At 41.7% G+C, this 25,766-nt stretch overlaps 1 protein-coding gene across 1 annotated transcript in view; it reads left to right on the top strand.

Moving 5' to 3' along the window:
* Positions 1–3,124: 3,124 nt before the first annotated feature.
* DNAH11 (dynein axonemal heavy chain 11) overlaps positions 3,125–25,766 on the top strand; it is a 307,801-nt gene continuing 285,159 nt past the window's right edge. The window contains exons 1-7 of the mRNA XM_087860989.1: positions 3,125–3,693; positions 5,077–5,220; positions 12,539–12,735; positions 13,170–13,368; positions 14,315–14,414; positions 17,326–17,537; positions 25,356–25,589. Coding sequence (XP_087717115.1) covers positions 3,349–3,693; positions 5,077–5,220; positions 12,539–12,735; positions 13,170–13,368; positions 14,315–14,414; positions 17,326–17,537; positions 25,356–25,589 — 1,431 coding nt within the window. The 5' untranslated portion in view covers positions 3,125–3,348. The remainder of the gene's footprint in view (positions 3,694–5,076; positions 5,221–12,538; positions 12,736–13,169; positions 13,369–14,314; positions 14,415–17,325; positions 17,538–25,355; positions 25,590–25,766) is intronic.

The raw sequence follows: 25,766 nt of genomic DNA, 5'->3' as shown, positions 1-25,766 counted from the left end.
TTTCCTCTACCTGAAATAGTCTTCTCCCAGAATCCATGGCTCACTTCCTCACTTAACTTTCTGCCCCAAAGTGAGGCTTTCTTGAGCACTGATACTAAATAGCATTGTCTTTCCCAACTCTTGACTCTCCTTTGCTTTTCTTCTTAGAACCTATCAACATCTGACATAATAAACATATTGCACCTTTGCTGGTGCAGTTTCTCATGTTTTGCACTTCCTAACTAATGATAATCTCTTTGTAATGCTTAAGTGTATCAGGCACTGACCTAAGTGCTCGTGCTTTCTATGTATTTCAACTGAGTTAACTCTCAGGACAACCCTCTCGTTGACTATTGCCATGCTATTGCTGCATGACAATCCTACCACAATTATGACACTAAACAGTTATCATTTATTGTTCCTGTATCTGTAGGTTACTGAGGGTAGACTGATTTAGAGCAGGTTTAGCTGGACTTGCCTCTGAGCTCAGGTTGGGTCTAGGTTGGTTCCTCGTACCAGAGAGCTAGCTGAGGCTGTTCTGCTATGACAATGGCAGAGGTACAAGAGGGCAAGCCCCACCACGCAAATGCATTTCAAGCCTTTGTGTCATGTCTGCTAACATCCTATTGACCAAAGCAAGTCATATGGCCAAATACAACTTGGAAGGAACAGAAAACCATACTCAATCATGAAGGGGGGGGGAAGGGGACATTTACTGAAAAAGTCATCAAATCTGCCATTTTATTATTCCTATTTTAGATGATGAAACTGAGGCCCCTAGAAGGTAAGTAGGTGGTCAAGGTCACATATCAGTACTGGTAGAAGTGAAGACACACCCAGTTGGTGTAGCTCTCATCTAGCCAATATAACTCTAGTTTATACCAGTGATGTGAGAAGAAGAACTTAGTCTGTTGTATTCGCAGCACCTAGAACAGTGTTTAGCACTTAGAAAGCATTCAGTAGGGACGCCTGGGTGGCACAGCGGTTAAGCGTCTGCCTTCGGCTCAGGGCGTGATCCCAGCATTGTGGGATCGAGCCCCACATCAGGCTCCTCTGCTATGGGCCTGCTTCTTCCTCTCCCACTCCCCCTGATTGGGTTCCCTCTCTCGCTGGCTGTCTCTATCTCTGTCAAATAAATAAATAAAATCTTAAAAAAAAAAAAAAGAAATCATTCAGTAAATATTTGTGAAGCAAATAAATGAACTCAGCACAGTACATAGCCCTTGACGGGTTGGTATTTAATAAATGTTAGCTATTAAGAAAAATTATTCAAAACTTGAGAAAAAGGTAAAGAAAAGGTAGCCTGTCTTTTCAGTGTCACATTGGAACATCATTTAACCAAAAGATTACTTAATTATCTAGGGAAATGGACCTCTTTTGACTCATTTTTTTTTTTTTTAAGATTTATTTGTTTATTTGAGGGAGAGGGAGAGAGAATCTCAAGCAGACTCTGTGGAGCCCTGTGGGGCTTGATCTCAGGACCCTGAGATCATTGACTCATTATTTACTACTGATTACAGATCTGAACTCTATGAAGTTACATTTTTATTTATAGATTTTTGTTTATTAAAGATTTGAATTATTTCTAAAATTAAATGTTTTTTTAAAAAGGCCCCAAACAAAAGTTAATGTTATAGTGTTCTGAAAGACATTAAAGAGTATTGTATCTAACCTAGTAATCTATTCTAACAGTCTTCCTCCACAGACAAGAAATCTTTTTCTCTAATTCCTTGTGAAACAACTTCACCATTTTCTTTCCTCAATAATGAGTTGAATATATCTTTGACATGTCTTCATTCTGTATTTTGAGTTACATATTTAACTTTTTGAAAATTGTACTTTAATATTAGCCCTATTATCGGTTTTTCCCCCCCTGAATGTGAAAGCGGGTTTTCATTTTTAATTTGTTAACTCTTATTTACAGAATTTGATTCTCTGGGGTAGGGGATGCAAAGCTGGAATGTAGGGGTGAGAGGGGAGATGAAGAAGCCCATTGTAAGGTGTTTTGCAGTGATTCCCAGACTTGCACCCTAGCCACTGAAGGGTCAAGGATTGCTGTGGCCCATACCCAGCACCCCTGATGGCCTGAAGTTGTTATAAAGGCTTCCCAGGAGCCTATGTTAATTCAAGAATCTGATCATGTCATTAGAAAAGCTTACAGATTATCATCAGACTCAAATCCCAAAAAAGAGAAATTATCGAGGCTCCAAATATTGCTAGAAACAACTATTTATCAATAATCAGTTATTATAATGGATTATTGAGGGCAACACTCCTTCAGAGCTACTTTGAGAGAATTGCAGTTTGAAGTCTTTATTTTGAAATGAACAAGTCAAGGGGACCCATTAAAAAAAGTTTAGTTCGAGGAATCTCCTTCAAAATCCTGGCTACTTCAGTCATCAGAATTTCCTTAATAGTCTCAACAGATGTCATTAAAAGACCATACTGAAATTCCATCGCAAAATCATGGAGACTGTCTTTAATTCGGAATGTGTCTCTCCAGACCTTTTAATCTTGGATTGGGTGGTGATTCTAAGTACTACTTTGTAGTATACAAAGCGCGCTGTGCATTTTCTTATTGGGCGCGTTAACATTCTAGTAAGTGTCCGGTGAAGATCGGAATCAGGACTTCGAATACCTAGATCTTATATTTCCACAACTAGGAAAGTTGCATTGCCAGGGTTAGCTCTTTTCTGGTAGTATTTGAACAACTTTCAGCAAGGTGAATAAAAGCCCGCAGCGCGGGGCCTGAATTCCTGTTCCACTTTCTCCTCGTTACGCAGCCGCTTTGTGACTCAGTTCCCTTGCCCATAAAACAAACTGACCAGTCGGAGCCCTGACTTTTTAGGGTTTATATGAAATAATCACGGTGGACGATTTAGCATGGAGCTCGGCACTGGACAGCGCCTCTTAAACCATGATTAATCGGTGCTGGGCTTGCTGGGAGCCCCACGGAACATCCAGCAGGTCAAACAGCCGGAGGGCAAAAGCGGCAGCCCACCCAGCGGCTCAGACCCGCAGAGGACACGCCCTTTCTCCCGCCGGGTTCGGTGCCCTGAGTCCGAAGGTCCCACCCCCGACGCTGACTCCGCCCCCAGAGGGCTGGGGCGGGTCGCCGTCTCCCGGGAAACGGGACGCGCAGCTGCTCTCCCGCCAGCGCCTCAGCCCGCGGGACTCGCACTGCGAGCAACACCCTCAAGCCAAGTAGCGGCAGGTGGGGGCGAGCGGCCACGCTGCTTGCAATCGCCCGAGGAGGTGCGAGCCTCTCGCGACGCGTGCGGGAGGGAAGAGGTGTCCTCGCCCACCCCAGGCTGGGCAGGGGCGAGCGCTTGGAGCCGACCGGTCCCGCATCCCCCTCGGACGTGCGGGATGGCAGCCCGGGAAGCGAGCGGCTTCCCAGAAGTCCAGGCCCTTCGCCTAACCCCGGGCGCTGGCCTGGAGGTGGCGGGCGTGATGGCGCTGGAGGAGGAAGAGGAGGAAGAGGAGGAGGAGGCGGCGGCGGCCAGAAGAGCACGGAGTTTCGCCCGAGAGGAGCGGGTGCGCTTTCTCGGCGACCGCCTGGAGCTGCTGCTGGGGCTCCAGGCAGAGAAATGGAGCCAGTATTTGGAGAGCGAGGACCACCGGCAGGTGCTGAGGGAGTTCCTGGAGAGCCCTAGCCCCGCCTGCCTTGTGTTCAGCGTCGCCGCCGCGGGGCCGCTCGCGGTCTCCCGGGAGGTAAGGGGCGACAGGCAAAGACCCGGTCTCGCCGCCTGCTCTGCATAGCGGGGACAGGCCAGTCGCGGCTTTTTGGGTTCCCGTGGGGCACGCACTCGGGCTCTTTAAAAAAACTTTCTTTGAAGTTCTTGGCCTGGAGTCTGCAAAATCCCCCACGTGCGCGCACTTTGCAATTAAGTTGAGTGTTCTAGAAGGTCGTGTTGTTCGACCGGGATAAAGCAGGAAAAGCTGCGCTGTCTTCAGCTGCCTGGGCCTTATGTGTAAGGTGGGTTCTCGGTTCCGGATAACTCACGTTTCAGGTGCTCTGGGGTCTGGGGCCCTGTCCCTAAAAAATGTTTCGCAGAGCCTGAATAATTTGTCATGTGCTCAGTCTGACTGCTTGTCACATTTTATCTCAAGTAGAATACTTAGTCCTTAAAAAAGGAGTGCCCAGGCAATCTGCGCACACGAGGTATTTACCAACCGTGGAGGGGGGCAATCTTTTTTCTTTCCGTATTTTTCCCTTTTTCTTTGCTTTCTTTTCTTTCGAATTTTTAAAAATTTAGATTGCTCCTCCACTTGAAGGTTAAGGTGTCCCAAGTACAGCATTTGTATTCAGTTGTTTTTTTTTTTTTAAGTGTGAAAAGTTTGGAACAAGATTTACAGTTTTCAGTGTTGTAGGGTGCCTCCGTGTAATGTTGTAAAAGTGTTTTTTATCGTCACTAAATGTGGGCTAGCTGGAAACTGGAATCCCAGAGAAGAAAGAGACTAACAGGAGTTCGCCTTAGGATTTTGAGTTTTGAAATTTTTTGTTTTGCTACTTTCCCAATTATAAATAAACAATTTGTCAAACAAGGAGGTAGGACACTTAACTCTAGTATTACTCAAATTAAGTGATTATATCTGAAGAAATAACTCAGTAGTTGTGGAAATGGTAGAATATTTTCATTAAACGCTTTATCTTGGGAATAGAAATAAAAGTTAACCTCCTGTGCCTGGTCTTCATTTCGGTTTGGCCTATTTTCAAACAACAACAACAAAAAGATTGCAAAAAGGAATAAACCTTTCCTTAGATAGAAAACTTCTAAATTCTTGTTATATTTGTTTTTAATTACGAGATGTTATGGGATGTAATGATCTTGGGTAATTGACATGCCCTTTATAGGTGATATTTCCACATCAATAATGGCATGAAATTAGCATTATAAAAGAACAAAGAAAACTGTATACCTTTTGTAGAGGGGGGGGAAGAGCAGCAGAACTACCTTATTTATAAAGGTAGGCAAGATGCCAGGTTTTTTCTTTTTCTAGCAATCCCGCTACAAGTTAGATACAGCAAATCCTGTTTGTTAACATGGAAACTACCCTGTGAACGTAAAACTAATTATCTCGCTCTTGTTTCAGATTCCAAAAGATGCAAAACATAAACTTGTTTATATTGTCAAGAAGATTACCGAAAACATTGGAGTTAATGATTTTTCTCAAACGGTCTTATTTGGAGAGTTGACTGCCTCATCGTTTGGACATGTCACTGCTTTCCTAGATGAGGTGCTAGTCTGTTTTTAATATTTGAATCTTTAATTTATCTCTATGACACTTGGAATTATTCAGAAAAGCTTTGACTCTTAAAAAAATGTAAAAGCCAGTAATGTCTTCAGCCAGGGAGGTGGAATGCAATAACTGTTTCTGAAGTGAGATTATGCTGGTGCTAATATTCAACGGATGGTAATTTGTAGGATCACCCTTTTTGTCTTTGTTTCTAAATAATGGAAGTAAAAAAAAAAAAGCTTGAACTGAATAGGCTTTTGTATTTAGCTATAGTTTTAAATTTCATGTTGACGAGAGACAAACTGACACTTTGGAAATGAGTATTGTAAGTTTTTCAGATTTCCCTTAGTTACTGTGTCACTCAGGTCAGATAATGGGGAAAAGGTAATGGAAACAAAGTTTTTGAAATGATTGCTTTCAAATTCCTCTTTCTCTCCCCTCAAATCAGAGAAAAGCTCTCTCAACCCAGGTTACTTAAACTTTTAATGCAGGATTTTTCAATGTGGCGTTTTTAAAGTGGAATTTAATGTGGGATCCGGGGGATTTTATTAAAGGCAGGCTGCTGCGGTTGGGGGGGGGGGGTGCTGCTGATCTTCCTGTCTAACCTCATCCTTTCAGTGTGTGTTCACAGATGAGCTTTGAGGAAAGATGTACCAAATGACCAGGTTCTACAGACTAGAGCAGAGGTTCTCAAACTTTGCTGAACATTAGAATCACCTGGGGGAACTTTCTAAACTACCCTCGCCCTGGTTACTCCTAATACCAATTAAATGAGAATGGAGTTGGAGCCCAGTGGCAGTGAAAGATCCCAAGGTGATTCTAATGTGCCCCAAACTTCGGGAAACACTGGATTAGATATCAGAGCTCCATAATCAGTTCAGTCCTGCCAAGGCCAATGCTTAAGGTAGGAATAATTACCAACATATTTATTACTAATGATTTGCCAGTCTCCCTGTTTCACGCCTCTTCTCCTTCCTTAGTCGTTACTGTCTTGGGACCATCCAAGGTTTCTCACTCCCAGCTTCAGTACCCTAGCTCAGTTTCCCTCTCCTCCTGTTGAATTGACTTGGTTTTAGATTGTATCAGGGAGATGCTAAGAGAGTTTTCAATCCCCCAAGTCCCTAGGGCACTTCTTGTTCTGTAGCAGGAGCTCGAGAAATTTTTATTGAACTGAACCTGATGAAGGGATTTCACATGAAATATGAATGGCTTTTGGTCATCTGAATCCAGATTGCCATCCGGTAGGGCTTGGAAGGGCAGGTATGCAGCCTTCCTTGGAATTCTTATACTGACATCAGTGTCTCGCAACAGAAGATAGACAGCTTTCAAGTTCCTCTGACCTTTCTCTGGATTTGTGTCGGTACCAGGGTCTGCATTCCGTTCTGGAAAACATTAAATGAAAGAGCGTAAGCTGTCAACAAGTACATTTATTGTAGGTATAACCCGTTCAGAACCTCAGAGTTTAAAAGGTTTAGAAGATTGATATAATTATGCTTGAGAATCTGAGTATTAGGAAGAGAGAAAAAAAAGTGAGATCACGCTTATGAAGTCACTTGGGTTTATTTATGGATAAGACTTAAATTCGGTATGAACAAGGCTGTAAGGCATGGCTATGTATTAGGTTAAAAGCATTTATAAGAAGGGCCCCTGCTGGTTCAGTAGGTTGGGCATCTGACTCTTGATTTCAACTCTTGATTTCAGCTTGGGTTGTGATCTCAGGGTCGTGGGAGGAGGCCCGTGTCAGATTCAGAGCCCTGAATCTCTGCTTGATATTATATCTCTCCCTCTGCCCCTCCCTGTGCACGCTCACTCTCTATTTTTTTAAGGGATTTTATAAGGATTGTCTTCGCCTAGTATCCAGTATAGCTCACAAAATGGGCTGATTGACAGTGGTTTATGGTGATATGCAAGGTACTCCCAAACTTGTCTCTCTAGCTAAGTGCTCTCTTCCCAATTTCAAACTTGGAGATCCTCCTGTTTTCCTGAAATTCATGCTTGTTGTGTAATGAACATCCCAAACCTACTATCCAAAGTTGAACTGATCTTCCCCAACCTGCATTCCTTGTGGTTATCTCCAGAATAGTGGATGTGAACTCCATCCTTCCAGTTGCTCAAGCCAGAAGACTTCGGAGTCAGCCCTGACTCCTTGCTTTGTGTCAGCCTTTGTATCCATTCTGGCTGGGAATCCTGTAAGTTCTACCTTCAACATACCTTCAGAATCAGCCTCTGTACTCTCCTCCACTGCTTCCACTCTGGGCTGGTTCACCACGGTCTCTCATTAGTCTCCTAATTGGTCTCTCTGCTTTTGCATGGTTCCCATCTAGAACCCATTCCTAACAGCTGCTAGAGGGATTCTTTTGAAGCGGGATTCGGAACATGTCCCTTCTCTGCTCAGACCCTACCCTGGGCCCCCTTTCCCTCTGAATAAGGGCCCAAGTGCTTGTAGTTGTCCAGACTTTGCATGTTCTCTGTGGATCAGAGCTCTCAGTATTACCTAGGAAACGGTTACAACTGTAGGATCTCAGGAACTTCTTCGAGCTTTGGGATCATCAGGTGGTTCTTAGGTTTATTACGGGGCGAAAGCCCTAGTCCAGAATCTGATCTGACCTCGCCATGACCTCTTTGCTGTTACTTGTCTCAGGTACACTCTTACCCCTGCTGTTTCTTTATCTTCCCCAGAATTCACTCAACCCCTTCATGTCCTTCACGTCTTTTTGCTCAAAGAACTCCTTTTAGTAAAGCCACCCTTCAGGAGGGCAGGAACCTTTGCAGAGAAGAGACAAGGGTTAGCAAATGAGGCACCCACTTCAAGAGCAAAATTTACAAGTAGGTGAGGAGGATAAAAAACAAAAACAAAAAAACTCAGTAATTGAGATGAAATTTTAGTGAAGTATTTAAAAAAGAACAATAAAAAGCAACACTTAAAATAAAAACTGGATCACTCACAGTGCCATACTGGATTGTAGTGGACCCTGAGGCAAAAATACATCAGTAATATCAGTGCCGTCTTTAAGACGTTGATAATTTGTTCATCATCGTTTTTTTTTTTTTTTTTTTGCATTAATTTTGATTTTAAAACATACCTTAAGGGGCGCCTGGGTGGCTCAGTAGGTTAAGAGTTGACTCTTGGTTTTGTCTCAGGTCATAATCTTATGGGTCATGAGATTGGGCCTAGTGTTGGGCTCCATGGTCAAAGGTGAGTCTGCTTGAGATCCTCTCCCTCTGCCCCCCCTTCCCTGCACTCATGTGTGAGAGTGTGCACTCAAGCTCACTCGCTCACTCTCAAATCTTAAAAAAAAAAAAAAAAAAAAAAAAAATCAACCTTAAAATAGTACTCATCTCGATTCCTGAGGTTTTGGTGTTTTTTTTTTTTTTTTTTTTAAAGATTTTATTTATTTGACAGACAGCCAGCGAGAGAGGGAACACAGGCAGGGGGAGTGGGAGAGGAAGAAGCAGGCTCCCAGTGGAGGAGCCTGACGCGGGGCTCGATCCCAGAACACTGGGATCACGCCCTGAGCCGAAGGCAGCCGCTTAATGACTGAGCCACCCAGGCGCCCCTTTGTGCTCTTTGATATCCAGTTCCAGCATGAATGCCTCACTTGCCTTACTCTACTTCCTGCTCTGAATCTTTGTTTTGCTCCCTGTTATGGCCCAAACACCTAAGACCTTGCCACATACGTGGTAGGAGCTCAGTAGTTGTTCAGTGAATGAAAGTCAGTTAAGGGCTAATTGACACCCTGTTCTCATAAGAGACAAAACACGGATTCTTCGCAGTATTTCTTTAGAGAAGAAGCATTTGGTGTATGATCTCTGATATTTCTGTTTGAATCTTTTTGGACATGTGAAAAGGACACTTGGAAATTTCATGCTGATCTCAGTTATTAGTCCATATTTATGGAAGACCTACTTGGTGCTGGTGACCGGACAGACGTGGCAATTAGTGATGTAGTTTGCGCCCTCAGAAAGTATGCAGTCTGTTGAGGGAGGCCGACATCTGAGTCTGCGTGGGAGGTCACAGTGGTCCTGCTGGGGGAGCCTAGGGGCGCTCTGCACGCTAGAGGGCTGGCAGGGCTGTGGCGACTCTAATAGGATCGTAGGTCTCACTTCGCCTGGGGTGCTTTTGGTTTCCACCTGTCACAGATCAGTGAATGTCTGCCAATAATTTTTAGTGTCTGTTTTTATGCTCAAAAGCAGCCGCAGTCGTATGGTAAATCACTTAGTCCCCACAGTGCTGAAGGACAAGGAGGAGAGAGCTTGACGGCGGAGGAGGAAGGGCATTCTGGGCAGAGGGAGAAACAATGTGAAGGCACAGAGATGAGGAAACGAAGATTCATTTTTTAAAAAAGGAGTAAATTAATGTAGATGGATTGGGGAACCAGAGCTGGAGGGTGGTGAGAAACAAGGCCAGAGGGGCTGATGAGGAAAAAAAACGAACGAAAACAGCCATGTATTTCAGATGGTTGCCAGCAAAGGTGGTGGCCAAGCCCAAATTCCCGTGTTGTTTGGAAGATGGTCGTGCTAACACATATTCTAGGAAGGTTTTTATCAGGCCAGGCTTAATCTGGACGTTGTAGAGTCAGATGAAATGTCAGTGGTCCTTCATGACTTGCATTCCAAGCTAATCAACTTGTACTTTCTGACTTGTACATTAACGAGAAACACATTCCTTGTAAGGATGGGTGGATTGGTGATTCTGGTAAACGAAGAAGAGATGGTATTGATACAGTGATTGCTTTGAAAGGTACTGAGGGAACTTTCCCGTGTTTGGCTTCTTAAATGAGATAGAATAAAGAAGGAATGGGCCAAGTGTTTGAACTGAAGGTGGGGAAAATCATTTGTGCCTTCATATTAAGTTTTTACTCATTTAAATGATACCCTCACATATATTCAGTGTGGAAGTTTTTGGAGTTTGACTCAGTTACGCAGAGTAATGGGACTTTACACTGATGCACTGGGGCCTCCCAGACTTCTGTCTCCAGCCTGGATCTGTCTTCTCAAATCCAAGCTCAGATGTCCACCTTCCTTGTGGACATGGCCACTTATTGTGTAATGTCTCAAATCAAACCTGTCCAAAGTTGAACTCCCAATCTGCTCGACATTATTATGTGTTCCCATATAGTATGATCGGTAGCTGTATTATATTTAGCAAAACTATTTAAAATGTTAGTTATTTCTTTAATATATTGACCCAAATCCTCAAAGAAACAATAATTGTGAATTATCGTTATTATGCATTTGGTTTACCGAGCCCAAATGGAAGTCCGATTTAGTTTTTGTTGTTGGTGTGTAGGTCCTATCCTTGGGCATTCCAATTTAAGAAGTCTGGGGGAGGCCCTGGCTCCTACATTTAGAAAGTATTGCCCAGGGAATAGTCTTTATTGACTTAAGAACTATCGTGAAAAGAAAACCCCCAGTTCAAAAAAGGATTAAAGAAGCGGGGGGCACCGGCGTGGCTCAGTCGGTTGGGCTTTTGACTCTTGATTTCCGCTCAGATGGTGGTCTCCGGGTTGTGAGATCGAGCCCTTGGTCGGGCTCTGTGGTCGGTGTGGAGTCTGCTTGTTCCACTCCCTCTGTTTTTCCCTCCACTCGTGTTCTCTCTCTCTCTCTCTCTCAAATGAATAAATAAAATCTTAAAGATCAAAGAAGGTAAGTAAAGAAAACCATAGCAAAGGCCTCATCGTTCTTTAATCTGTAGTTACACATTGTACATCTATTTAATATATAAGCATTCAAATTATTTTAGTTGTCAGAAAAAGTTTGGAATTTTCCTTCTAAACCACAATAAGTAGGCAAAAAAACCTTCCCAATGGAAACAAAGCCAAACCCCCAGCTAACTGAATTACTTTGTGTATAGCTCAAGGGTATGTACAATTAGGTAAATAGCACATCCCGGGTCCTTTTGTTTTAAACGAGGTTTACGGTGATGCTCCCGCTCTTTGACTAATCTGGCTGCAAAGCACATGGCTCAGAACTTCACAGTTTTATCTACAGCATGTGACAGAAATACTTGAAAAGAAGTTGGCTTCATCATAGAATCATAAATGGAGTGAAAGTTTGAAACCGTACCCAGTGAATTAGCTATGCCGAATAACCAGAATCTTCCCCACGCCTGACGTTCGGAAATAGTTTTTGAAATCTGGGATTTAGTCGAGAGAGTTTTCCAGTGGGTCAGTGCGTGTTCACCCAAGAAGCTTTAACTTCCCAGTGTGATTTCCAAAGCTGTTCATGAACGACCCTGCCTTTCCCAAAGCTAATTCCTGGTGGGCCAGACTGGCGGTTTTCCAGAAGCATTCTACTTGTGGAGTCCTGAAGGATTTTTTATATATCAGTGTGTTTATCCTGTGTCTCCACTTGGCATCCTTCACATGCCTCGAATCATGGCCGTTCTTAAGGCAAAGGACATAACCCACCGAGCTCATTGCAGGCAGACTGTTTCTTATTCTGCTGTTTTCCTAGCTTGACACGTAATGGGCGCTGAGCAGGAAAATGTAATAATACAATTTGGAAAGCTTTGTTTCAACACTGTTAGAAAACAAAAGTGATTGTATTGTCAAAATAGACTTTGAAAAGTTGGAGTGATTATTTTCTGAGCATTTTAGCGAATGGAAATTTTATGGTGTAATGCCGGTAAGCCTGGTGGATTATCAGAAAAATGAAAAGTGTTGAAAATTAGAAGATACTAGAAAGGGGTGGGAAAGCAAGAAGAGCTGATAATTTCATTCACTCAACACATTCTCGTGAACGTATGCTGGGTCCTGGGAATACAAAAATAATTGTTGAGGGCTTTTGCATACATGGCGTCACATACGTGACATTCCCAATTTAATGGTAGAGGAAGCTCCAGAAAAGGGCCGGTGATTAATAAACATGTTTTGGACTGTGAAACTTGAATCCACTGGTATGCCACCCAGGGCTTGAGAAGATTAATTTACTTTTGCTTTGATGGGATTCAAAAAAGATTTTTTTCATTTATGGACCTGCCATTGTGCTCAGTTTGCATGAAGAAAGCTGTTTGCTTACCTGACATGACTGTGCTTAGTTTATGCAGTGTTTGAGTTATTGCGAACCTCTTCAAATGCTTGATAAATGGCTAAATGAATGAAGAAGCTGCCTCATATTTCCGCTTTGAAAGATTTTGTCTAATTGATGAAGTTTAAATGGGGTACTGATTGTGTCCTCTCTTTGTAAATTTGATCTCCTAGGAGAGTATTTCAAAAAATTGAGTGCTTTTGTGGCTGATTTTGTGTGACAAGAAGATCTTTGAAGAAGTACATTGTCTGTAAATTAACTTCTTTTGAAAATGTTTCTCTTTCTGTAGATTTTGGTGCCGATTCTTTCTAATAGGAACAACCATAAGTCCTGGTCCTGTTTTATTTCACAAGACATGGAACGCCACATAGAGGTCATGAAAAATAAAACGCATGTTTTTCGGGGCAAAATGTTGAGAAGAACTCTTCTACCAATTCCCACAATAGCAGGAAAAATGGACCTGGACCAGAAGTACTCCGAGACCAAGTATGTAATGTTATGGTATATATAGAATATTAAATGGAGAGCCCACATACCCAATTAATATCATATCCCCAGAAAACTATTAGTAAGCTAGAGAATTATTAGAACTGTGTCATTTTTAAGAAAGTTGTGCAGGGCACCTGTTTATTATTTCCTTACAAAGTATCCTTCTTACAAGCCTACTGCCCGAAAAGCAAGCTGGAACAATTGCCAATATGTCAACAAAATTCTTTTGGCAATAATGGCTTGAGGATATGATCATTTGTTTTACAATGTTTATGTCACCACTAAAATTGAGGCTATAAAAATAAAGGATCTGATTTTGAAATATTTATATTTGGAAAAGCAGCTCATGGAAAAATACCTCTTAACATCCAAGTCCTATCTTTCTTTGGATGAGGTAATTGGCTTTTGAATTACTTTATTGATCATTGCAGTGTTTGTACGCTGGAGGTAAATGAAAGGGCACTACTCCATGCGATTGAGTCTGTGGTTATTAAATGGTCACATCAAATCCAAGAGATTGTAGAAAAAGATTCAGTGCAGCCTTTGCTGAACGGTCTTCGCTCGAATCCTCAGACTGAACTGGATTTCTGGATGATGAGGAGAGAGAATCTCTCATGCGTTTATGATCAAGTAAGTAGACAGCCCTACAAATTGCTTGTAAACTGACTTAGCAAAGTCAGTTGGAGAATTTGGTTGTAGTCAGTTGTAGAATTTCTAATCACTTCAAAGGCTTAACATACTGTCTTTGATGACTTAATAGTCTGTTCTCATTCCAAAGTTCTATACGGTGTGCACTTTAAAGATGAATGGGGACTGGGGTTCTCGGGTGGCTCAGTTGGTTAAGCGTCCGACTCTTGATTTCTGCTCAGGTCATGACTTCAGGGCTGTGAGATGGAGTCCCGCATCAGGCTCGGAACTGGGCATGGAGCCGCTGGGGATTCTTTCTCTCCTCTCCCTCTGCCCCTTACCCCCAACTTGTGCATGCTCTCTCTTTCTCTCTTAAAAAAAAAAAAAAAAAAAAAGTAAAATGAATGGAGATTAAAAGTAATTTTGACCTTCTGAGAGTATTTTGACAGCATTTGATAATTGGAAACACTGTGGCGTAGAGAGAGTGGTTCCCCAGGGAAATGTTGAAGATGGTAAAATTTAATTAATCTAGTTGATTGAATTGATTTAGGAAGGAGTAGAGTCTTGCCTGGTAGAGAGATGCAGCTTTGGAAGAGCTAACTTTGCTTCCTCTGGTGTTTGCCTGACGTATTACTTGATTTAATGTTCTGAAGACTAAGACATTCATTTTCATGTTCGCATGTCTCTCAGATTTTCTGAAACATAGCAAGAAATTTTATATGGAAAATTTAACATTTTACACATGAAGTGTAAATTGACACACTTTTTGAAAACTCAAGAGCTATAAATGTAAAATAAAATTCAAGCTTAAGGAAGAAATGCTATTAAAATTATTTTCAACCTGAAACCAGATAAGTCTTTGCATATGAAAAGCTGTGTGTATTGTGCGTGAGTGGAATAGAACTTAAGTATTTTATTACCAAATGCTACATTTTCTTTTTCAATGTAGCTTCGAGCTCCTGTTGTCCTCAACATGGTTAGGATCCTGAAAATTAAACGAAGCAGCTATCTTCCCACTTTGAAGGACATTTTCACGACCGTGAAAAATGGTAAGACTTTGGCTTTTTGGCCTGGTGTTGGTGTCCGTCATGATTTCAACCCTGCCTGCCGGCCTGGCCTCGTCTACCCTTTTGCTGTTAACGTGTTCATGAGGTGATGGCCCTTGGCTCTTCTACGGATAAATTCTTCTTCATCAGTACTTCATTTTCCAGTTACATTAAACTATTTTTAGGATAGATTGTAGGGATCTAGCAAACAGGCTCCGGATGGAAGTTCTAACTGGAATGTGTGTGAGCAAGGCCTTTGCAAGGGGTGAGTGGAAGCCCAACATGGGCGTTTCCTAGTCAGCAGTGGGGCTACACTTAGTCCAGTAACTCTCTGATAGAGTCTCTGGTACTTGGCATCCACCAGGTGCTTAGCTCAAAAGAGCTCAAAGTCCTCATTGAAGTTTCGGTGAGGATTAAACATAGAGGAGGGTTTGTTTGCTGAATTTTGAACAAGTGCATGTACGTGGTTAAAAACCAGAAGTTTCAGTGAAAAGTCTCACTGTCCAGCATCAGCTCCACCCAGGGGGACAGCCCACTTGTTTCTTGATTTCTCTTCATGTTTCTTGAAGCATATTTGAGCAAAGAGGCATACGCATGAGACTGAAGTTTTAAATGTTGAAACGTAAGATAATTGGGTGCATAGCTTTTTTGCTTTCTAACATTAGAAAATGACTTTTTAATTTCTTCCTATATAAGGTAAGTAAGGTTAGGAAATACTTCAAATACACGTGAGTGTTAGATTATCTCTGCAGGGTTTTCCCCAGGAGTTCTGAGAAAGGGATCATGAGGGGGAGTATTTGGGTTGGAAGGTCTGTCACAGCAGCATTCCTGTCCCACACACACTCAGTACATCTTAAATTTGCTGAGCCTCTGGTTTTCATTGGCCGAATTGGCATATGAACACCTTCCTTACAGAATTGTTCTGAGGATTAGAGCGATATTTCTCACCCTTGTCATTTTTCCCCACAGTCTTGTCTGTGTTGATCAGCATTGACATTCCGGGCGGGCTGGTTGGGTGGGGGCTGCTCCGGGTTTTGCTGGATGTTGAGCAGTGTCTCTGGCCTCCGCCCACTCCCCCCTGTTGCAGTTGTGACCATCAAAAGTGTCACCAGACATTGCCAGATGACCCCTGGGGGCCAAACCTTCCCTGGCTGAGAAGCACTGGATTAAAGATAAATTATGCAGGGTACGTGGTGCTGGGCACACCGTGAGCGTGTCCTCAGTAGAGGCTGCTCGCGTTGTTTCTGTGTTCGTGTAAGATGAACATTTTCTGTGGATAAAGTTTCTGCAGGAACAAGTCCCAGGGGTTACTCAGGGCCTTGGGAGCACATGGATTTCGAGATTCAGACATAAACTCTTTCAGTAGAGCACGTGGCCCCAAGCCATTGTCAGTTAGATGTGGAAGGCCGCCTCTCAAGGACGTCCTTGAGGCCCTGTGAAATCGCCAGATGTGCTTACCATATTTTAAAGGCACTTATCAGATGTGATTTTTTAATTTTGAAATTAACATTGATAAAAACACACTAATTTGAAAACATGGGTACAACCGGGGAAGAAAATAGTTTGTGGATGCTCTCTTTCTTCTGAGGTCTTTATTGTTTAGGTGGACAGATAAATGGGTTATATGTTAAGTGGAGTAATAGGAGTGGGTGCATTCCTGACTCTGACAGCCAAAAAACGTTGGGTTGTCTGTGTTGCTTTGTTCCCTGCACCCCCCCGCCCCCCGGGCAGGAGTCTTTTGGGATAACACCAGAAAATAAGAATTGACTTCATTCCCTACCTTCATAAGTAAAGCCTGTTTTCAGTTGGTCAGATGTATTTGGATGCAGTTTATTGGAGATCCATTCAGGGTACATTAAAATGACTATTTTTTTTGAGAGCAGGCTGGAGGGTGGAGGGGAGGGGCAGAGGGAGAGAGAGTCTCAAGCAGGCTCGATGCCCAGCATGGAGCCCGAAATGGGGCTTGATCTCACAATCCTGAGATCATGGCCTGAGCCGAAATCGAGTCAGGTGCTTAACCGACTGAGACACCCAGGTGCCCCAATTTTTTTAAGTAAGCTCTGCACCTGGTGTGGGGTTTGAACTCACCATCCTGAGACTGAGCTGCGTACTCTACTGACTGAGCCAGCCAGGAACCCCTAAAATGACTAATTTTAATCAAGAGAAGATTTGGATTGTATTAAGCAGTAATAATATTTTTCTTCATATATATATGAAATATATATGAAAAATGCTAAAACATTTTTGGGAAATATTCCTAATTCACCCTGCTTAACGATTTTTAAGATGGAGATAAAACTCATTTCACAGAAAGAAAACTGTTTTGAAGTGTAGAGCGGAACGACAGGACAGTCATGGTGTCCTAAACCTTCACCTCTCTCTAGTTCCAAAATACTTTTTTTTATCCCCTGTACCTAACAATTCTAGTAGTTACATTTTGAATAATACAAAATTCCCCAGTCATTGCCTGAGTTACTCTCATAGGACACTGGGATGAGACGCTGAGACTGTGCTGGTACCAAGTACCTAAGAGGAATTACCATTCTAGGGATGGGCTTGTAACCCCAACCATAAAGTGACGGTAACTTTGCAGACATGTTTTATTCCTGCGGTTTCGTGGAGTTGAATAAATTTCTTTAGATTGTAAAGCTATGTTTCCCCACTAAGTCTTGCTTCACGGTTTACTTGGGCTGTGCAGGGCACTACACCAGGGCTCTCTTGAATGGCTGCTCCACACGGACGGTGTAGGAAGCCTTCCAAACCCGTGGTAGCTCAGGGGTGGGAGAAGCCATATGAAAAGAAAGAGAACTGCACTTAAGTATAGTCATGTTCTTTTGCACTGTTTTCTTGAACTTGTGAAGTGAATTTGGAAAAGGAGACTGCATCACATTAATGGCGGTTTCTTTCCTTTCAGCGCTCCTGGAAGCCCAAGATGTGGAGCTTTACCTGAGACCCCTGAGAAGACATGTTCGGTGTGTCCAGGAGACGGAATTCCCGCAGATCCGTGTACTCATCGCCCCGTTGTTTCATACCATCTGCCTCATCTGGAGTCATTCCAAGTTTTATAATACTCCTGCTCGGGTTATAATTTTATTGCAAGAGTTTTGTAATCTCTTCATTGACCAGGTATGTAGTATAAAAAAAAAAAAGGAAGAACAATCATTGCCATGTGGTAGGTTTTAATAAACCAATGGAGAACGAGCGAATCTAGTCTATAGTAGGAAGACCCTTTTCCTCTCTTTTTTTCAGAAAGGACTTTTATGGTAACAAGAACTAGGTGACTTTTTATTCTAAATGGCAGAGAAGCTCTGGAAATCAGTCCAGTGCATTCAAAGGACAGTTTGTTACTGGATTTAATACCCTACCTTTCTTCAAAGAGAGTAAAGGTAGCTTCTAATAAGAGCCTGGGTGGCTCAGTTGGCTGAACGTCTGACTCTTGATTTTTGGCTCAGGTCATGATCTCAGGGTTGTGGGATTGAGTCCTGTGTTGGGCTCCTGTGTGGGGCGTGGAGCTGGCCTGAGATTCTCCCTCTCCGTCTGCCCCTCTCCCACTTCTCCTCCACTTCAAAATAATAATAATAATAATAATAATAATAATAGGCAGATAGGTATAGTCCTTTCTTCGTAGCTTTCCCTTTGGTTCCACAGGAACACTGACTGAGGAAGACTTCCGGAAGGTAAGGTAAGAGAACCTGACTGAAAAAAATTCTGAAAACAAGAGTAATGGAATTGTCTTAAAGAATTGATTCATAGTTGATCTTTAAAAATCTCATTTATATTTGTCTATTCTTCACTTGGAAAATGTTTTTAAAAATTGGACTGTTTTCTTAAGTTTTCCTGTATGAACTTTAATTCTTCATGGGTCCATAAAATCAGAGAATATTTTATAATTTGAGAGCTAAAAGATCCTTGGAGGATACATAACCCAGTGGTTTCCAGCTGGGGGTGTGTCTTAGCTTGAGCTGCCATAGCAAATACCACAGACTGGGTGGCTTTATTTTCAGAAATTGTTTTCTCACAATTTCAGAGACGGGGGCTAAGATCAAGGTGCCAGTATGGTCGTGTTCTGGTGAGAGGCTTTTTTCCCCCTGGCTTTCAGTAATTGCCTTTTCTCTGTGTCTTCACATGGTGGAGAGAGTGTTCTCTTTCTGTTCTTAAAAAGTTACAGTCCTATCACGTTAGGGTCCTGTTCTTAGGACTTCATTTCATCTAAATGGCCTCCTAAACACCGATTTCTAGATAGTCACGTTGGTGATTAGGGCTTCAGTATATGAATTTTGGGGGAGACATAGTTCTCACCATAGCAAGCTCAGTAAGCAGCATGTGTGTCTGAACCACTAAGGAGTTTTCGTAAAACAAATGCCCGAGAAGCAGAATCTGTCTATGACTTAGACTTGGGGTTGTTCAGAATGCTTTCCGTGAGAAGTGGATCGCCTCCAGCTGCAGCTGATGACTGAAGCAAAAAAAAAAAAAAAAAAGTATAAGCTCATGTGACCTGGGAAGTCTAAGAACACAGTGGCTTCGGGAATAGCTTGATTCAGAGATGTCAGATAATTCCAAAGCTCTCTGCCATCCTCCGTTTGCTCATCGTGTTTGACTTTATTCTCATCGCTTGTTAGCTAAGACGGCTTTAAGTAGCTCCAGATGTCTATGCTTCTAGCAGAGGAACTTCCCTGGAAAGAGGTTGTCTTTCTTTCTTAGTTCTGGTCCAGTGGGTTCTAATTCCGTTCTGGGAGCAATCATTGTGGCAGAGGCGATAGGATACTTGGGACAGTTCTGGGTCACTTGCTCAGAGGGTGGTGGATGACTGTGATTGACCTAAATCTCTGATCTAGACTAATGCCTCCCAGTGGTGTTGACACTGTGACTGGCAGAGAAAATAAAAATGCTTTACTGTACAGTAGGGTAGGTTGGAGGGCATTTGGAACCCTGAAAGTGTGCTCGGAGACAAGGCAGACAGCTTGTAGCTCCTGCTGCCCCAGGTCCCAGAATCTTGCTGTACAAGATTTACAAGCAGTAAAGAGACCACTATTGTAGGATAAACAGCAGTGGTTTGGGAACTGTGTTTTAATCCAGTCCCTGATATTTTTTTAGATGAATTACCTGAGACTGGAAAAATGACAGCATTTGCTGAATTTCCTGGAGAATTTCGGGAGAAATCCACATTAGAGAATGGGTCTCCTAACTTGCAGTTGGGAGTTTCTGGATTGTGAGATTGAGTTGGCAATGTGTGTGTTTCTCTCTGCTTTTAAAGAGGTGGAGTATATGGAAAAGGACTTTGGCTTTAGACCAACCTGGATTCAATTCTAATTGAAACACTTAAGGGGGAGTTAAATTGGTTCTTCCAACCTCAGTTTCCATATCTGTAAGTGAGGATAATGCCCAGTTCGAGGATCAAGAGGTAACCTAAGTTGAATGCCCAGTGTGGCATTTGATAGAGGCTCAGTCAAAGCTAGTTCTAAGCTATTGACCTCCAAACTAGTTGCAGCTGTTAATGAGAGATAACCACAGGTCAATTCCTTGCTATATTTTATCCTCTCTTCTGGCTTTGTTCTGTTTCTTTCTTTGTTGTTAAGCAAGTGTGCTGGGTCCTAATGGCTTTGGATCTCCAAGTTAAAGACCATGATCCCTATTGAAGAGTCAAAAGTTACACTCACAACTTCTGCTCTACCCCTTTTAAAGGATCCTCATCTTATTTTGAGATTTATTAAAACTTTTACTGGAAAGCCCTGCTGATGTATAAGCTCCAGAGGTGGTTACTTATCGTAGTAGGTGGCTGGTAAGAAGTCCTGTAAGCCTGGAAACCTGTTATCTCTGGCCTCTAGTCAATGTCAGTGGCCAGTTTGCCAAGTTCCCAAGGAAATAATGTAGCTTCCCTTGTTGCTTAGTGTTTCTGGCTTCTGTCCAAATGTTCCAATGACCTGATATCCTTGATTCCCAAGTGGACCTCATAGTAAATGTGTCACAACATGTTAGGAATCACAAATCAGTAATGGGCCAACGTTCATACCTGGGTTCCCTGAAGAGCTGAACTCTCCCCAACTCTTCCCCAGTGATTTGCTGTCTAGTTTATTTCTTATAATAACAAGCACTGTATAGTGCCTTATATTTGCTAGGAATTCTTCTAAGCCTTTACAAAAACTACAAATGTAATTCCCTAGCAATGCTATGACATATAGATACTATTAGTATTCTATTTTATAATTTTAAAAAAATCCTTGAAGTCAAGAGAAGATAAATAGCTTTCCTAAAGGCACCCAGTTTTTAAGTGGCAGAATTTCTTGCCCATTAGACTAGGTTCCATATTTTAAAATAACAGTTTTGATTTTTAATTATAATATGTGGTGTACTAATGATAATTGTGAAGTATTTTCATTGCATAAAATTTTTAATAGAAATAGTCCTGTGCATCTATCACTATAAAATTCAGCCTTTTTTATATTTCATTCTCTGAAAACTTACACATATTTATGCATTTTTATCATATATATAATTATTTTTTTACTAGCCCCTTTGAAAAATTATTTTATTGTTGGATATTTAGGTTGCTTCCAGTTTCCTCTATTATAAGCAATAGCCAGAAAACAACTTTATATGAGAGTTCTTTTTCCTTAACTTGGATAATTGGTTTAATATAAATTCTTGATATTGATCAAAGGGTACAATCTTTTCATGACTCTTGAACAATTTTTGATTTTTACAAATTCTTTTTAAAAGGTTATATCAAGTACATTGCTATTATCAATGTATAAAACGTTTTACTATAATTCACCAGCTTTGAGCATTACTTTTTTTTTTTTTTTTTAAGATTTTATTTCTTTGAGAGATGAGAGTGAGAGAGTGAGGCAGCACAGGCTGCGTTAGGGGCAGAGGGAGAAGCAGACTCCCCACTGAGCAGGGAGCCCGATGTGGGGCTCCATCCTGGGACTTTGGAATCATGACCTGAGCCGAAGGCAGATGCTTAACCGACTGATTCACCCAGGCACCCCGATCATTACCATTTTAAAAAATTTTGGGTGATTAATTGGGTATATAGTGGTACCATGTTGTTTAATTTGTACCTTGCACAATTTATGTCATTACACATTTAGTGGTTTTTATTATTTCATCATGTAGCTTTCATGTACTTTGTGTTCCATGAATCTGTTGACCTTAATGTGTTGATGAGATGTTTGAACGCTTGCTGTGTTAAACATCAGAGGTAATAACTTGGCATTCTGTCATCTGTATTTGGCTAATACATCAGTGCAATGTTTTTATTTTCTATGGTATTTTAAAATTTCAGAAAAATATTGCTTATATTGAGGTCTCATTTAAATTTTGGCGTTCCAGCCTCCACTGAAAAGTCAGAGATCTCACAGCACTGGCTCTCTCATGGCCACTGGCACAGTCCGTTGTGAGAGCTTCAGGTACCGCTTTGGAAAGGTCATGTGCTGTCTAGGTGACCATGGCCTCCACCATTTGCTGCTGTTCCTGGTTGGTTTCGTTCATTTTCATGCTATGGCTGGTTCTTCTAGGCATTCCCATTTCAGATCTGTTTTATTTTAGGAGTAAATGTGTTTCTCTTCTTTTCTCAGCATAGTCATTTAGGCCAGACTTACAAAAGGTATCATCTCATCATCTGGCCACCTCAGTTGATGGCATACTGGAGTTTGATAATGGGGTATTTTATTTTATTTTATTTTATTTTTTTAAATGACTTCTTCTTTTCTCTGGTAACCTGACTCTGCTCCCTGTTTTTGTACCTCATTACTACTCTAGGCCCACCACTCTATTTCATGGCTTGGTATCTCTTTTGTGGATATTGTCCTTCAAGATCCTACGTGAAAAGGGGCAGATGCGTGGCTCAGTCATTTAAGCATCTGCCTTCAGCTCAGGTCATGATCCCAGGGTCCCAGGATACAGCCCCGAGTTAGGCTCCCTGCTCAGCGGGGAGCCTGCTTCTCCCTCTCCCTCTGCTGCTCCCCTTGCTTGTGTGCTCTCTCTCTGTCAAATAAATGAATAAAATCTTAAGACAAAAAAAAAAAAAGATATAGGGAGCCTGGGTGGCTCAGTCATTAAGCGTCTGCCTTTGGCCCAGGGCGTGATCCCAGGGTCCTGGGATGGAGCCCTGCATCAGGGTCTCTGCTCCGCTGGGAGCCTGCTTCTTCCTCTCCCACTCCCCCTGCTTGTGTTCCCTCTCTTGCTGGCTGTCTCTCTCTCTGTCAAAAAAATAAATAAAATCCTTAAAAAAAAAAAAAAAAAGATACAGGTGAAGAAAAGTTTAAGTCTGAGAGGTGAGCTTGGAAAAGAGATGTCAGGTTGGGCAAAAGTAAGAATCCATAAAAACACATCAAACAGAAAAGCAGCAGCAGGGAGACAGGCTTCCAAGTAACATAGTATCACTGATAAATTGCTTAATAATTGATTAATTGGTTTATTGATGAATAAATTGGTTAGCAGTATTTTAGTGTATAAGGCCTCTGAAGTGGGGACCAGTTCATCCTAAATCCCATGGGTGTTTTGTTGGTGTGGGCTGATACCGTTGAGTAAGAGAGAAGAGCGTACTCATGGTTGGGTATGCTCTAGAGAGTTGCTTAGGAAGCGGAAAAGAATGCAGAGTTTAACAGCTAAACGGGATCCTGAGGTTCACTTAATTCTTCTCTCTCCCTTTCTAGATGAGGAACCTGAGATCCTCTGAGATAATTTAGCTAATACCCCAAAAGCAGTTGGTGGCCCCTAACTGGATCAGAGCCAGGTCTCCTGCCTCCTGGTGATCTTTTCTCTCACACACCCTGCTGCCCACTGGAAGGGCATAGACTGGATTTTCTGGTCTAGGGTATTTAGTACTATTAGTACTATGGCCTTGGTCTTTGGGAGGTTAATTGCTGTGATTGTCTCATTTGTGTGAAGGTGCGTCAGGAAGAGTAAGAATGAAAATAAGAATGGCTTGTCTGGAAGTAGTTTTTGTTTTTTGGGTTTTTTTTTTTTTGAGCTTCCTGAAAGGTCACAGGGCGCATTTATTATAAAGAATACATAAAGATAAAGGTCTCTGGAATCCCGAGCCGATACCAAACTGTGAACTCCTGTATAACACACATTGCTAAGGGATTTCTGGTGGTCCTCTTCGGTGCTCTCTGTGCAGTGTTAGCAGCCTACACGCAAGTTACTTTTCCATGCAGTCTGAGTGGGAAGTAAGAACATAGATTGGGAATCTACAGCTCGAACTTAAAGGATTCTAATCAGTAGGGGTTTTAGAAACTAAACATGATTTTTCTTATAATTTATGGTACAGTTTATATTACATGTAAAACTGTAGCCATTAATGAGAGAAAGAGAACAGTAGGTCTACATTTAGAAAAGAATCCTTCCATCTGGTAGGTTAAACTCAATGGCTTTCATTACATACTCCACTGAGACAAGTAACAGCTTTCTAAGCAACCCCAACATGTAAGGCACATAATTTAAGCCTATGATTTATGAGTTTAAGATGCATTGGGAAGAAACTGTACACAAAAGAACCTTTAGAATTTATATTTTCCTGAGGTCTTTAAAGAGGGAAATTCTGAATATTTCTAACAAATACACATAGAGAAGGACTGGAAGGCACCTAGATAACTGTCCTGTGAGAATTTGGCCAGTGCTACGTGAATCTGCTACTCGAGTTGTGGTATTTTTTGTTTTGTTTTGTTTTGGTTTTTTTTTTAAGTAGTCTCCATGCCAAACATGGGGCTTGAACTCTGCCTCTGAAATCAACAGTCACATGCTGTACTGACTGAGCCAGCCAGGTGGCCCTACATGGGTCTTTCTTTTAAAAACCCTCCTTACCTTTCCATTTCCTATACTTAAAACTAGTTTATATGGCATTATTTCCACTAGATTTTTGTCCTACAATGTTTGCAGAAGAGATGCTTGCTAACCTAAGAGAATTGCCAGTGATACACTTAACTATATTAGCTCTTTCTCGCCTTTACAAATGACCCAGTGCTACCAGGTAAGGTGGCCATGTATTTTTTTTAATAATTATTTTTTTATTATGTTATGTTAGTCACCATACAGTACATGCTTAGTTTTTGATGTAGTGTTCCATGAAGGTGACCATATTTTTAAAGTCCATGGTCTTTGAGAGTTCCCCTTCTGGCTTGTGTATTTCTTTATATGAAGTAAAAATTACGCAGAATATTTGTAGTGAGAATACCCATACAAATTTCGATTATACAGTTGTCATACCTGCAAAGCTTAGCAAAAACTTAGTCATTGCTAGAAAATATGTTCAGAAATTCTAGAGTCTCCTGTAGATAATTCTAATGTGTACAAGTATGTCATTGAAATACAAGGGTCTGAATTTCTAGAATTTACTTTTTGTCTCACAGCGTTGCTAGCCCATTCTAGAGGTGTATCACTTAAAACTGATTCATTGAGGGCGCATGAGTGGCTCAATCCATTAAGTGTCTGACTCTTGGATTTGGCTCAGGTCATAATCTCAGGATCATGAGATTGAGCCCCAGGTCAGGTTCAGTGCTCAGTGTGGAGTATTCTTGTCCCTTTCCCTCTCCCTCTGTCCCTCTACCTTCCCCGAGTGCTTCTCTCTTTCAAATAAAATCTTAAAAAAAAAAAAAAAAGTGTGTACACACACACACACACACACACACACACACACACACACGCACACACACACACAGCGGCACCTGGGTGGCTCTCAGTTAAGTGTCTGCCTTCAGCCCAGGTCATGATCCCAGGGTCCTGGGATGGAGCCCCATGTCCCGCTCCCTGCTTAGCAAGGAGCCTGCTTCTCCCTCTCCCTCTGAGCCTCCCCACCATACTCTCTTAAATAAATAAAAAAATCTTTAAAAAAATGATTTGTTGAAAAAAATAAAATGATTCATTGAAACAGGTGTTTTCATTAAAAAAGTAAACTTTTTAAAAACATATTTTTGATCAGAGTTTCCTTTTATTAAATCCTAGGCAATAGCTTACCTTTCACCTGAAGACCTTTTGAAAAGAGAAGTCGAAGAGTCTTTGGAAAAGGTTCAAGTGGCCATTAACATCTTAAAGACTTTCAAAAAGTCTTTTTTCAACTATAGAAAAGAATTGGCAAGCTATTTTAAGGGAAATAAGGAGATAAAACCATGGGATTTCCAGTCTCAACTGGTGTTTTGTAGATTTGACAAATTTCTGGACCGGTTCATGAAAATAGAGGTATTCATTTATTGACTTGTGATTTATTCATATTGTGGGTGGGTTAAAAAAGATCTTGTAGTTTTCTGTATCATTCAGGAGATAGTTTATCCTGTTTGAATGGGAGAGTGGGAGAGCTCCTTTCTCAGTTAGGAAGTGCTGACAAGGCCAGTGCTATTAAGGTGGTTGTATAAGCTT

The sequence above is a fragment of the Ursus americanus genome, chromosome 3, assembly GCF_024610735.1.
Source record: "Ursus americanus isolate L20-20 chromosome 3, mUrsAme1.1.p, whole genome shotgun sequence".
Classification (NCBI taxonomy): domain Eukaryota; kingdom Metazoa; phylum Chordata; class Mammalia; order Carnivora; family Ursidae; genus Ursus; species Ursus americanus.
The sequence above is the reverse complement of the archived record's forward strand: the minus strand, read 5'-3'. Positions and strand labels throughout refer to the sequence as shown.